Raw genomic sequence first — 13,534 nt, 5'->3', positions numbered from 1 at the left:
TCTAAACACATAAGGCAGTTTCACTTAAGAACTCAGCAATGACTGTGACAGCAGTCACACCCTGTAAGCCAAAGCCCAGCTTGGGGCTGGGAGTTGGCTTTGAAATCCCACACTAGAGAGAGTTACAGAGCTTCAGCAACTGATGGCTGCTGGAGAAGGGTCAGGTTTCTCGAATGTAGCTCCTGATGAATTGACCACCCTCAAGTGGAAGACCATATAGCCAAGAAACTGTTGTTGATGGGTTTAAGTAACTGTGAGGAGGTGGGGACAACAAAGGTAGCTGGATAAGTGGAGAATATATCTGTGAAGGGGGGGTGTGTGTGTGAATATGATCAAATGCACATAAAGCTCTGAGAAGTAATACAAATTTTTATATGTAAAATTATATATAAATATAATAAGAATATCTTTGGGATTAAGCAAAACATTTGCTCTGTTAGCCAGATTATTTTGTCATGTGCATGTGCTCTTTGCTTTGTTCTCTGTAGTATTTGAAGTCTTTCTCAAAACTTGTGTCATTACAAGATATTGTTTGAATTCAAGTACAAGTATTTTTGAACACTGAATTTGAAGTTTGTAAAGAGTTTAATACAAATGATTAAACTGCTTTCTTTGTTAATATTTTAAATTTACTTCTTTTTTTTTTCTGAAAAATACTTCAGACATGGATAAAGAAGATGCACTAATATGCTTTGAGGAACACATCCGGGCTTTAGAAAAGGAAGAAGAAGAAGAAAAACAGAAGACTTTGTTGAGAGAAAGGAGGCGGCAGCGTAAAAATAGGGAATCTTTTCAGGTAATAGAAAAATGCCTTTTCTAGTTTAGTCATTGAACTTCAGAAAGGATCAAAACAGTTTTGAGGCACTTGTTTCCAGTTGGCCGCATAGGCTTTGTTTTGGACAATATATGCTGAACTCCTTAACATCTGTATTTTAGATTTTGTTGTTGGATATTTGAGGCAAGGGAATATAGCAGGCTGCAGCAAACATTATTTAACTTAAGCATAAGGTTTTAGCGGAGAAAAATATCATGAGGACCGAGTGGAAATAAGATGTGTAATGAGTGCTTTGTAGCAGTTGATACATGGTTCCAAAAGAACATGTTGTAGTACAGTTTAGATGTGTAATGTAATTAAGCACTTATATGGACGTATAAATACTTTGAGGAAAGTAATATATTCTTTGTGACTATTTTTAGATTTATTTTATGAGTATATTTCCTGCATGTATGTATTCACCATGTACTTGCCTCATGTCCAGATCCCCAGGAACTGGAGTGAGAGGTGACTTTGAATTATCATGTGGGTGTTGAGAACAGAACCTGGGTCCTCTTCAAGAGCTGCAACTGCCCCTAACCACAGAACCATCTCTTTAGTCTCCACACTTTTTTTTTTTTTTTTTTTTAAATTGATCAAATTTGAAATATCTGAGGGTTACTGTTTAAAAAAAAAACTATTTTATAAGAAATGCATACTCATTCTTTAGCCTCATCATTTGAGAATAGATAGTTCCAGTCATTTTAGTAACCTTTCATTTATAGTTACATACATACACAGTATTTTATATGGACTTTTTGTTTTTAACTGGAAATGGTGTTCTATCTTAGGGACACGCAACGGAAGAATAGAAAGTTACTGTAGTGCTTGAAAGATCCCTTTCTTTGGATGATTTGTTTATATTTGTGGTGTAAAAACATTTTTACTCCCATCAAATAGCAAATATTCTTTGTACCTAAACATATTGGATAACAAACATTTTTTTAACATGTTTCTATGTTATATTTCTAAAATGATTTTTCAAATGTATTTGTTTCCTTTCCAACAGATATTCTTAGATGAACTACATGAACATGGACAACTACATTCTATGTCCTCTTGGATGGAACTGTATCCAACTATTAGTTCTGACATTAGATTCACTAATATGCTCGGTCAGCCGGGTGAGATTCTTTTCTTTTCAAACCTAAGATAGTTGGAATGGATTGAAGGGTGAGGGGCAGTGGTTGGAAGGGGGTGTGTGTGCTTTATTTTATGTTTGTTTTACAAACAAAAAGTAATTGCAGCTCTTGGTTAGAGCTAGCTTTTTGACTTCTTTAGTTTTTTCATTAGGATCAACTGCACTTGATCTTTTCAAGTTTTATGTTGAAGATCTTAAAGCACGTTATCATGACGAAAAAAAGATAATAAAAGACATTCTGAAGGTAAATAAGATACTTGTTCTTAACTATTTGAAAACATCGATTCATTTCTTGGAGTTCCATGTTATTTATAACAAGATTTCTGGTTTTATAGGATAAAGGATTTGTAGTTGAAGTAAACACCACTTTTGAAGATTTTGTGGCAATAATAAGTTCAACAAAAAGATCAACTACTTTGGATGCTGGAAATATCAAGTTGGCCTTCAATAGTGTAAGTTTGATTATTACAGATAATTAGCTTATTATTCATTTAAAAATTACTTAAAGTTGTATGCTAGTGGGATAAGGTACTGTGAATAGGATTTATAAGGTAAAGAAAACAATGTATAGAGATAATGGACTGTCTTACCTTTTATTGTTATTGGTCAAATTAAAATATTTATAAATGATGTGGTACTACTTCTCAACATTGAATTTTTTGAAACAGGACTTAATGCTCTCATAAGTTATATTCTCATAATTTAATATGATTTTTTGATAGTTACTAGAAAAGGCAGAAGCCCGTGAACGTGAAAGAGAAAAAGAGGAAGCACGAAAAATGAAAAGAAAAGAGTCTGCATTTAAGAGTATGTTGAAACAGGCTGCTCCTCCAATAGAGCTGGATGCTGTCTGGGAAGACGTATGTATACTTGTAAATTGTCCATAATAGGAACTGTGCTTCACACTTGAAAGTAACCCTAACTTGTTTTGTGGGGACATAAATACACTAAAATTATTCATAATCCATACTATATGTCAAAAGTCAGCTGTGACTTGAATTTAGGAATAATTAAAAATTGAAAATAAAAAATTAATAATTAAAAATTAAAAAACAGCCACCATCACCCGGTGGCAGGATTTTTCTGTGTAGCCTTGCAGTCCTTGGCACTCTGTGTAGGCCAGGCTGGCCTCAAACTCAGAGGTCTACTTGCCTCTGCCTCCAGGTGTGCACCTTTATTTCCTGCTAGAATTTTTTGAAAGAAGAAAAATAAAGCACTTTGGGGCTTATCACAGTTTTACCTATAGGTCAGATTCCTTTTCATCATAATAAGATTTTCTTGGTGTTCATATATTCATTCTATATCATTGCTTTTCAGATCCGGGAGAGATTTGTAAAAGAACCAGCATTTGAAGACATAACTCTAGAATCTGAAAGAAAAAGAATATTTAAAGATTTCATGCATGTGCTTGAGGTAATTCTTAGTTTGTTGTGACATAAAAGGTGAAACTTTGCATTTCAAATGGTCAAGTATCTTTCTTAACGTGCACTGTTGTTTTACAATTCTGACCAAGGAGTGAGTGTTTTCTTTCTGTAGAATTGTTTCAAGTGAAAAACAAATTTGCATGAGCTGTTAAAGCTAGTGTCAGAGATTTGCTATTTGTTTCAGAGTTAAAGAAGTTCAGCCATTTGTCAGCCATATAAATGAGCTAGTAGCTAGTAATAAGCCTCAGAATATCCTAAATTTTTTTAAATGAACTGATAATAGTGTTTGTTTCAGACATTATACTATATTAGATGTATGAACTAAATTCTCACAGCAAGACAGTGCTGTTTGTTACAAATAAGCAAACTATGACAACATGAAGTAACTTTTTCAGGAAAGGGATTCCTACCTATGTTACTCAACCCAAGTCAGTGCTTCCAAAAAGTTCAACATAGAGCTAAGGACATGATTGAACAGGCAAACGCTTTGCCCTGCAAGTGTGAGGACTGGAGTTCATATGCCCCCAGCATGCATAAATGCAGAGAGGACATGGTGGAATGCTTGTTTTCCTAGTGGTATGGCTAGCTATAATAATAGAATCTCCTGTTTCTGGGTTGCAGTGAACTGGACCCTGCCTCAATATAAGGTAGAGAGCAATCAGTGTAAACTTGTGGATTCTACAAGCATACATATAGTTGCACGTGTGTTTGCACACACTGCACACTACGTAAGACCACACACATAGGTATACCACTTTGAAATGTACACATTTTTAAAAGTTCAGTGGAGTCAGTTCTAGACAGCTAATGATTTATAACAAGCCAAAAGATAGCATGTGTTTATTGTAGTGTTGGTGTGATAATTAAGTACATGAGTAATAGAATTATTATCTATTTCTTTGGCTTTGTCATTTTTTTTTTAAAGGTTTATTTATTTATTACATATACAGTGTTCTGCCTGCATGTACACCTGCAGGCCAGAAGAGGGCACCAGATCTCATTATAGATGGTTGTGAGCCACCATGTGGTTGCTGGGAATTGAACTCAGGACCTCTGGAAGAGCAGTTGGTGCTCTTAACCACTGAGCCATCTCTCCAGTCCCGGCTTTGTCATTGTTAACAAATTATTTTCTCCTGTTACCATGAACTCATGTGGGCTTCCATATTGATTCCCAACTGCCTCTTTGACTGGTCTCTGTTGGCCTTTAGTTGTTTATACTAATCTGTATCTTAGACCAGTAGCATTTGTATTATTGAGGAGCCTCAGAGAAATGTAGAACGTCAGGCTCCATCTACAGAAATCTTGTATCAATTAAAATCATATGATTTTAATCATACACAGATTCTGAAGCATTTGAATATATTTGGAATTTTGAGATGGTGTACGCTAGAGAGTGTATTACCTATCTTTTCTTAATTCAAGAATCTCTAGGTGCTAAAAGAGATGGTCCAGTGGATAAGAGTTCTTGCTGTGGAAGCATTAAAAAAACAGTTTAGATCTCCAGCACCCACATGAAAAGCTAAGCATGGCTGTGTGTGCCTATAAACCAAGCATGGGGGATGGCCAAAAGTAAATCTTAACAGCCAGACAGCTTAACAGTGAGAGACCTGTCTCAGGAGAAAGGTTGAGGGAATTAGAAGATACCTGTGTCCTTATCTGACCTCTGAATGGGAACAGAGACCCTCACACTCTCATGCATACACCACACACAATGACACACAAAGAATCCCCAGCTGTGATTGGTGATTTTTGAGCTGGAGCTCATTTAGTATGGTGGTAAATGAAGCTAAAGATGCTTCCAGATTTCAAGACTAGAGAAATTAGGCCTTGAGGCAGCATTCAATGAGATAGAGATGGGTTCTGTCTTAGTCAGATTTTCCATCTCTGTTATTCGATCAAAGATATGTGGTTTTCTGAGCCATGGGTAGAAGCAGTAAGAATAAGGAGCTTTTGCTGTAGCACCTCTCCTTTCTCAGTAGCCTCAGAAGTATTTTATGACTGCATGCACATGTGGAAGTCACAGTGTGCATGTGGAAGTCAGAAGAACACATCGAGGAGTTTGTTCTCTCCTGTTACCATTAGGTACCAGGGCTAGAACTTGGGTCTTGGTAGCAAGCACCTTCACATAGGAGCCATTTCATAACCGTACACATGCCCACAATAATCGGTTCAGTGTGATGAACACAACCTGTAGTTCTAAAAGCATTCCCTGTCTGAATAAGCAGGAAATCATTCTCTGGATAAAAGAAAGAGGAATAGGTTTTATAAATCTCAGTTTAAGGATGGCTGTGAGGTTTTACTTTATCTTGGTGCTTGGGTTAGCTTACTAACCAAAACTAGCCAGATTAGCCAGCAAAGTGCCTGAGTGTATTATATCTCATCATTATGGAAAGAAGCTATACCTTTCTAGGATGTAATACTTTTCCCTACCAACCTTTGTCAATTTGACGAAAAGTACATCATTTTATAAAATGTTTAAATACCTAAATGAGTAGGTGTAGAAGAGCTAATAAGAATAGAAAAAAATAAATGATTTCTTGTATAATCATTGGGTACTTTATCCTAAACAAGGTATTTTCTTTTGAAGATCTCATGTGCTGAACTTGTCACATTTCCTTGTGATTGGCTGTGTAAAACAAGTACAGTTTTCTAAAGTTTTTTCTTGCCACTCTAGCATGAATGTCAACATCATCATTCAAAGAACAAGAAACATTCTAAGAAATCTAAAAAACACCATAGGAAACGCTCCCGCTCTCGATCGGTAAGGAAATAAATTGGCTGGCACACTATACTAAAACATTTGTAAGTATTATTATGAACAAATTTACGTCTATTGTTTAGGGATCAGATTCAGATGATGATGATAGCCATTCAAAGAAAAAAAGACAGCGATCAGAGTCCCATTCTGCTTCAGAACATTCTTCTAGTGCTGAATCTGGTGAGTATTTTTTTTTTTTTTTTTTTTAAACTAAACCGTGATACTTTGATTTCCTCATATTCTGACATATTTTTTTTCCTTTCTGTGCTTTACAGAGAGAAGTTATAAGAAATCAAAAAAGCATAAGAAGAAAAGCAAAAAGAGGAGACATAAATCTGTAAGAAAATTTCTATATTTTAACAATTCCAAGGTTTTGATCTAGAAAGGGTTCATAGGGCCTTCTCATAATCTAATTCTGTATATGTGTAGGTCTTTTTCCTTAATCTTCCATTAAAATTACAAGCTTCAAACAAAAAACAAACACCAATGTTAGGATTCCTACCCTGATCTTTCAGTTTTAAAAAGGGAGGAGAGAGAGTGTGTGTGTATGTGCATGGGAGTGCACAAATGTTCGAACAGCTTCTCTTCTGCTGTTGTAGATACATATTAGGTTTACACAAGTTTTTCAAAAATGTTAGTGCCTGAATCTTACCACAATTGTATTTATTTAGATTGGTTGTGTTTGTTTTTCATTCTTCTCACTAATATTCGCTTCAATCTCACTCTGAACTATTTATTTAAGCACTAACATTTTAAATAACTTGTTTCTCTGTAATAATTTTGAGGAAGAATTATGCCCCTGTTAACCTTGAACATACTAAGTGAGCAGCTTAGTCAGCAGCATCTTTATACGTATCTAAATAAACCATAGTTAAATTTGTTTGAAAAATGTGAGTAAGGATGTATTCATTGAGTGGGGGGGGGGGGGAACGGGACTCTGGTGTAATCTGGTGGTGAGGCTTTTAATGGTGGTTTATCCTATCCCAATATATCCTTCCTATGGGAAACACTGCTCCTGCCTCCAATGAACATTGGAGAAATCTATGAAATCCTGTGTTCAGAGTGGGCTGTGATGGCACACACCTTTAATCCCAGCACTCGGGAGGCAGATCTTTCTGAGTTTGAGGCCAATCTTTCTGAGTTTGAGGCTAGACTGGTTTCCAGGGAGGGTGTTCCAGGATAGCCAGAGCTATACAGAGAAACCCTGTCTCAAAAATTCTTAAAAACAAAACAAATTACATTTTACCTCTCTACACGTAACCTACTAAATTCTTAAATATTACCTGCATAATTTTATTTTTAACAGAATGTTATTATCAAAATTCTGACATGTTAGTTTTTATTTACATAGGACTCTCCAGAATCAGATACTGAACGAGAGAAGGATAAGAAAGATAAAGATCGGGAAAGTGAAAAAGACAGAAGTAGACAGAGATCAGAATCAAAACACAAATCACCTAAGAAAAAGACTGGAAAGGATTCTGTAAGTACTTAGAATTGTGTCTTTTCTGAATTTACAAAAATAAAAATGGAGGCCCCATTTAAAAACAGATGGGGTTAAAGGATAGGCTTTTTGTCCTGGATCTGCTAACCTTAAAGAAAAGATGAAATTCTCTTCACTGCTTCTCATGAGTGACCATCTGTTTGGGTCTCTTCGATTTATATTCCTTAAACAAAAATAGTTAACAGCACAAAATATTTGTCACTTTAAATTGGAAAGATACATTCTGAATGGTGCACTATCACTAAAAAGTACTTTTGGCGCTTTCTCTTTGATTTTCAAATTATGAGGGTTTTGTTTTTGCTTGTTTTTTTGAAACAGGGTTTCTTTGTGTAGCCCTGGCTTCTGAGTTCAGAGATCTGCCTGCCTCTCTCCCTGCTGAGTGCTGGGATTGAAGATGTGTGCAACTATGCCTTGCCCTCTCCCTCTAAAATTTAGAAGGCTCAAGTCAGGGTTTCTCTAAATGTCCAGTTATCACCATGGTTTATAACTCTAGTCTCAAGAAGTAGCATTCCAGCAACTAATAAAGATCGGTGGAGAATGGCAGACACAGAGGAACAGGAAGTGTGTTTTTAATAACAAGTTGTATTCATGTTAATTCCTCACATACACAGTGATGGCAGGGCAGACAGGAGCACCAGCCTTAGTTTCACCAGTTCCTTGGATAAATAAAAGTGGCTTTGCCTGTGAGTCATCAGAATATTCTGATCTATTAGTATAGAGTTGTGTGTAGTTGTTGTTTATTAATTATTGTTGTTTTCTTGCTTTTTTATTGTTCAATAATTTTCTACAATGTAATTTGATCATATTCAGCTCCTTTCAGCAACTCTTCCCAGATGTACCCCATTTTTTTAATCTTTATGAATAAATCTGATTCATGACTTCCATGAAGAGTGAATCATCCCCTATATTTATTTCTTCAGTATCAGTGGTTTAAACAAAACATCTTAAAGGTGCACTCAACTTTTCAAAAGTTGTATCTTAAAGATGATGCAGTATTAATTTTATTTAGTTTAAATCTTGTCTGCTTATTTGAGCATAAGATTTCGAACATTAAAATCTAAACCTTAAATTATTTTCCAGGATTACCCAAAATCTCTATATAATTAGCAAAGAACATACTGACTAGGAAGTGAGTGCCTGGCTTCCATTAAGTAGGGATGTTTCATATTTAATTGTGTATAAGGAAGGAATATATGTACAATTTTTCCTTGATTACATATTTTAATATAAACTGAAGTAGTGCCATGTATAATCCCAGTCTTCATATTTTTCTCTTAATGACATCCTAGGAATGCTTAATAACCCATTGTTGGGCTTTGGAGCAAAGTATCAGTTTTAAAATCCTGTGAAATGTGTTTCTGTGAATGAAACTCGTATCTACTTTGGACTCTTTAGGTAATATTTTCTTAACATTTTCAGGATTGACTAATTATGCTGAATGTCTTTGCAGGGTAACTGGGATACTTCTGGCAGTGAACTGAGTGAAGGGGAATTAGAAAAGCGCAGAAGAACCCTTTTGGAGCAACTGGATGATGATCAATAAATTATACCAAATATATGTTTATAGTATGATTTAAAGTCTAATTCAGACCAGGGATTATTTTAAGTTCAATTTACATAATAACACTGGGTTTTAATTGTGTCACAGGAAAAAAAAGTGCATTTATGTATTGTTATTGTGGACTTTATAAAAGCAAAGGAAATTGAAAATAACTTGATTCTGTATCAAGAATCATATTTTCCTACGGTCATAACTGTCTTTCTGTGACCCTTTCCTAGGGCACTGCAGGATGGATTAAAAGTGGCAATTTACTGATAGCTGCAGACGTCTCTACTTTGTTCTAAGTCATGAGGGGATTTGATTTACTTTATAGAAGTTGGATTTTGAAGATACAATGAACATTTTTTTTGATAATGTAGTACAAAAAAAAGCACCAGCAACCCATGATAAGAATGCTTTTTTGTGCACTACTGAACTGTTGAAAGCCAACATGATCTTTTATGGTGAGCTCTTAAGAAAAGGTGTTTTTGATGGAAACTTGGTAGACCTTTCACTGGCAGTGCTCATGAGCACTGCTGTAATAAAGCCACCATTATTTTTATGAAACATCTGAATACATTTTAAAAAGGCTATGAGGGCATTATTTTGAGCATCTATTTTGAGGTGATGTTTTAAAATAGCTAACATCAAATCAAATTGTAAATTACTTTAAATATATTGCCTTAAGGACCTACTAAAGAATGTGCCACCAAACTTTTGAGTGATAGTTGAAATATCCTTGTAGTAGGGGGAAGAAAAATCAATGTTGACTTAAACATTTTCTTTGAATTTTTAATCCAATCTTTCTCTTTCACTTTTTTTTTTTTTAAATTCCATTGAGGAGGTTGTAAATTGCCTTCCTTACTCACTGAGAAGTATTGACTCCATGGTACACAGTCTAAAGCATTTCTTATTTCAATATTTTTGTACATTTTTATCTATTATTAAACCTTCTCTTGTAGTGTGCACTAGTGTTTATTTCTACATAAACTACTCAGCTCTAAGGAAATTGTATGATCATTTACAAGATAATAAATCCCTAAAATTTTGTTTCATCCTACCAATGGTAGCTACATTAATTTCCTTTTATAATATTTATGAATATAAATCTGTGCATTTGAGGTCCTTAGTGTTTTCACTTATAAATTTCCTATGGAATATTTTAGAAAGGCAATGGCTTAAGATAGAATACTCTTTACATGCTAACTTTTGAAGGTTAGTAATGTGATTTATACTATTTTCCTTCAGTGCAGGAGGGCTTTGGTTTTGTATGTGTGTATGTTTTTGTTTCTTTGTTTTTTTTAAGTATTCAGCACTTAGTCTTCAGTATTAGGTATTATCTTGGTTCTTTTAATTTGGACTTGCTGAGATTGTCTCTTTCAAGCTGAGATTTAGATAGAACATAAATTGTTTCATTGCCCTAAAATGAGTTGGGACAGATCAGTACAACTGTTTTTCCATCCTGTCCAGTGTTTTAATTAAATCTAGTGGTCACTTTAAAAACTCAGAAAAGGGAGATACTTTGTTTCTAAACTTCTCATTGCCATGCCATTTTCTGTTATGAAATAAGACATGACTTTGTGAAAAAGATCATTATCTTTGAGGAAATGTGAAATAATCAAAGTGCTTGCTTGAGATTAGTTCCCCATTATATGTCACTCAAGATATCTAACAACTTTGGCAACAGAACTTCCTTGAATTTGATTGTCAGAGGTCCCAATTTAGCAGTAGTGAAGATTGCTAATGAGTCTGAACACTTGACATGGAGGTCAGAGAGAGTCTTTAAATCATGGATATGATATTGGGAGGTAAACCAGTAATGTTTGATAAGAAAAATTAGAATCTGTAAAACATGTTTTAATTCCATGAATAATTTTTAAAGTACAACTTTAAATTTTTGATATATTTGAATAAAAAGCTATTGATGTGTTTTGTTTTAGCATGTCCTCAAAATAGATTTCTGTATTTCTTATAATTTCTTCATATTTTCCGATACCTATAAAACATAAATTATCCCTGCAGTTAACCTATGCAAACCAGACATAGCAAAAAATATAAGTGATTATCTTGATTAAACAGATTTTTAAAGGCAGTTCTTGTGTTACTGCAAACAGATCAATATCATAACAACCCTATTGATTTAAATAGAAGTTTTATCTCAGTGTATTGAATTTTTACTTTAGGAAACTGGAACTGTAATATCCTTGCTATAAAACATGTAAATCAAGTCTATTCCATTGTCTTCTCTTGATTATCCCATTCAACGAACTTTAGTTGTTAGAAAAATGTAGTGTGAAGGTACTACATCTTTGAATATTTTAAATCCACTAGATATTTCTAAATCTTGAAAAGATTTGGCAAAACTGACTTAACTTTGAATATTTGTTCTTCTAGATTTGAATCTGATTTATTCAAATGGGAAAGAATTTGTTTATTTCAGTTAAGACTAGGGGCTCTGATGTTGAAACTTAATTTTTTCTCAGCATCACTATTATTAAGCTTGCTAATGTATTTAATAACAGGCAAAATTTTGACCTTGAATATTTGATACTCTTATTTTCTCCTATTCCATCCCTTTTATGTTGGGGAAAATTTGTAAGAGTAGTCAGTGTGACCAATTTAGCATGAGGATAATTTCCAATCCTCCCAAATGAATTTAAATACTGTGACAGGACTATCAATTTTCATTTTTAAAATGTTACTGTTTATTTCAACATGTAAAACTTTCTGTGTCTTCTGGTAAGTTTGATAAATGACTAGTTACAATTATTTCATCTTTTGGATTTTTAAGTGGGGCCTGGTGTTGACTAGCTGTGAAACAAAAAACGGATATTCCTAGAGTAAGGCAATCCATTTAGAGTGCTAATAGCAACTAAAAAGCCTATGTGTGTTTTTCTGTGAACTATACGTAGTTCCAGATTGTAGTGTGCCTCTTTCATTCATTTATATGCTTTACTAACATTTGCTAAATGCTCCTGGTTGTACTCCAGTGCTAAAAGTTGACTAAGTGTTCATTAGATTTTTGGATCCAGAAGAGGAAAATTGGATTTACATTTTATTTAAGCATTCTAATCAGATAATACTTAGGGAAGAGTTATGAAGAATGGCTTGAAGATTATAGAATTTTAACATAAAATGATGTATATACTTAAAAAAAAATTTTTAAGTTTTAAAAGCAATCTAACAAAAGTGAAAACAAACTAGAGTTAATTCCTTAAATATATTTTCCTTTGAGGAATCTCTCAGTACCAGATTTTTAATTGAACCCACCTTCCTCTTCTAAGTTAAACTACACTTGATTTATTTACAAAAATGGAAAGAAAATGATGCTATGATTTTTTTCATGGAACTACAAAATAGGATAATGGCATTTGCCAGAATGACAATGATTATTTTCTATTTAATCCACCATTTATTCTGATGTCACTGGTAGTCAACATGAATTCCTCACCTGGGATTTATCTCTTTCACTACTCTGTGTGTGTGTGTGTGTGTGTGTGTGTGTGTGTGTGTGTGTGTGTGTAAGTAATCTGTTAATTAGGACTGTACCTGGCACACAGTAGGCACTTAACAAATAGATGTAAATTATCAGTTGATACATGTCATCTAGGACCATAGCATCCCATCCTCCATATTGATGGGCTTAAACCGGCATCATTCCAACTAAACCATACAACTCAGAACTGATGCCTCTTAAAAAAAAAAAAAAAAAGCCTAGTGACTATAACTTAGGAAGTGTCCAAAGCTTAATGAGAACATAAAATTCAGACTTAAAAGTTGCAAACATTTTAGGTTTTAAAAAATAGGATGAGTCATGGTAACATGATAGCACTCCATTTACAGGAGCTCACTTCAGAGTGAAAATGAAAGTCCTATTCTTTGCTTAGCTGTCCTCCATTGTAGTTTGTTTTCCTGGTCTAAGTTGCTTAATAAATGCTATCCGTAAACCTGCTGTACTCACAGCTGGAATTGAGATTGAGTGGATTATAATTCAAGGCCATTTTGTGTAATTGATGTTTGACAGTGATTACCCTAGTACAATTAATGTTTACAATTCAGAGAAACAGGCTAGCCCACAGCCCTGCTCTTTCGTCTATGGAGCAGATCACATTCAAGCTAAGCCATTTTTTTGATACTATACTGTGATTGTTACTAGATTATCTACTTGTTACTGATACCTTTTTGTTTGTTTTTTGGTCCTGACTATTAACATTTGGGGTAGGTGTTAGGCTTCTTGCCTTCCTAAACAACTGAACAGAGGACTTATTCAAAAAGGTGAGTAATTGGGGAAAGGTTTCTCTTTTTTATGTAATCACCAGATTTTTACTTCTGTTTATATATTTTCTTGATGTA

General features: G+C 34.3%; 1 protein-coding gene across 13 annotated transcripts in view; it reads left to right on the top strand.

The window, feature by feature from the left end:
- Positions 1 to 12,893, top strand: part of Prpf40a (pre-mRNA processing factor 40 homolog A) — a 49,508-nt gene extending 36,615 nt beyond the window's left edge. For 6 of the 13 annotated variants that reach the window (XM_028876280.2, XM_028876660.2, XM_028876579.2 and 3 more), the window contains 11 exons: positions 663 to 796; positions 1,824 to 1,938; positions 2,108 to 2,199; positions 2,291 to 2,407; positions 2,678 to 2,815; positions 3,273 to 3,368; positions 6,054 to 6,140; positions 6,221 to 6,317; positions 6,413 to 6,474; positions 7,489 to 7,620; positions 9,092 to 10,147. In XM_028876280.2, coding sequence (XP_028732113.1) covers positions 663 to 796; positions 1,824 to 1,938; positions 2,108 to 2,199; positions 2,291 to 2,407; positions 2,678 to 2,815; positions 3,273 to 3,368; positions 6,054 to 6,140; positions 6,221 to 6,317; positions 6,413 to 6,474; positions 7,489 to 7,620; positions 9,092 to 9,184 — 1,163 coding nt within the window. In that variant the 3' untranslated portion in view covers positions 9,185 to 10,147. Of the gene's footprint in view, positions 1 to 662; positions 797 to 1,823; positions 1,939 to 2,095; positions 2,200 to 2,290; positions 2,408 to 2,677; positions 2,816 to 3,272; positions 3,369 to 6,053; positions 6,141 to 6,220; positions 6,318 to 6,412; positions 6,475 to 7,488; positions 7,621 to 9,091 lie in introns of all 13 variants that reach the window. The other 7 variants (XM_028875922.2, XM_028876490.2, XM_028876191.2 and 4 more) reach the window with 4 other exon arrangements.
- The last annotated feature ends 641 nt before the right edge of the window (positions 12,894 to 13,534 follow it).

This window comes from Peromyscus leucopus, chromosome 4 (genome assembly GCF_004664715.2).
Source record: "Peromyscus leucopus breed LL Stock chromosome 4, UCI_PerLeu_2.1, whole genome shotgun sequence".
Classification (NCBI taxonomy): domain Eukaryota; kingdom Metazoa; phylum Chordata; class Mammalia; order Rodentia; family Cricetidae; genus Peromyscus; species Peromyscus leucopus.
Note: the sequence above shows the minus strand (reverse complement) of the source record. Positions and strands in the feature narration are given on the sequence as shown.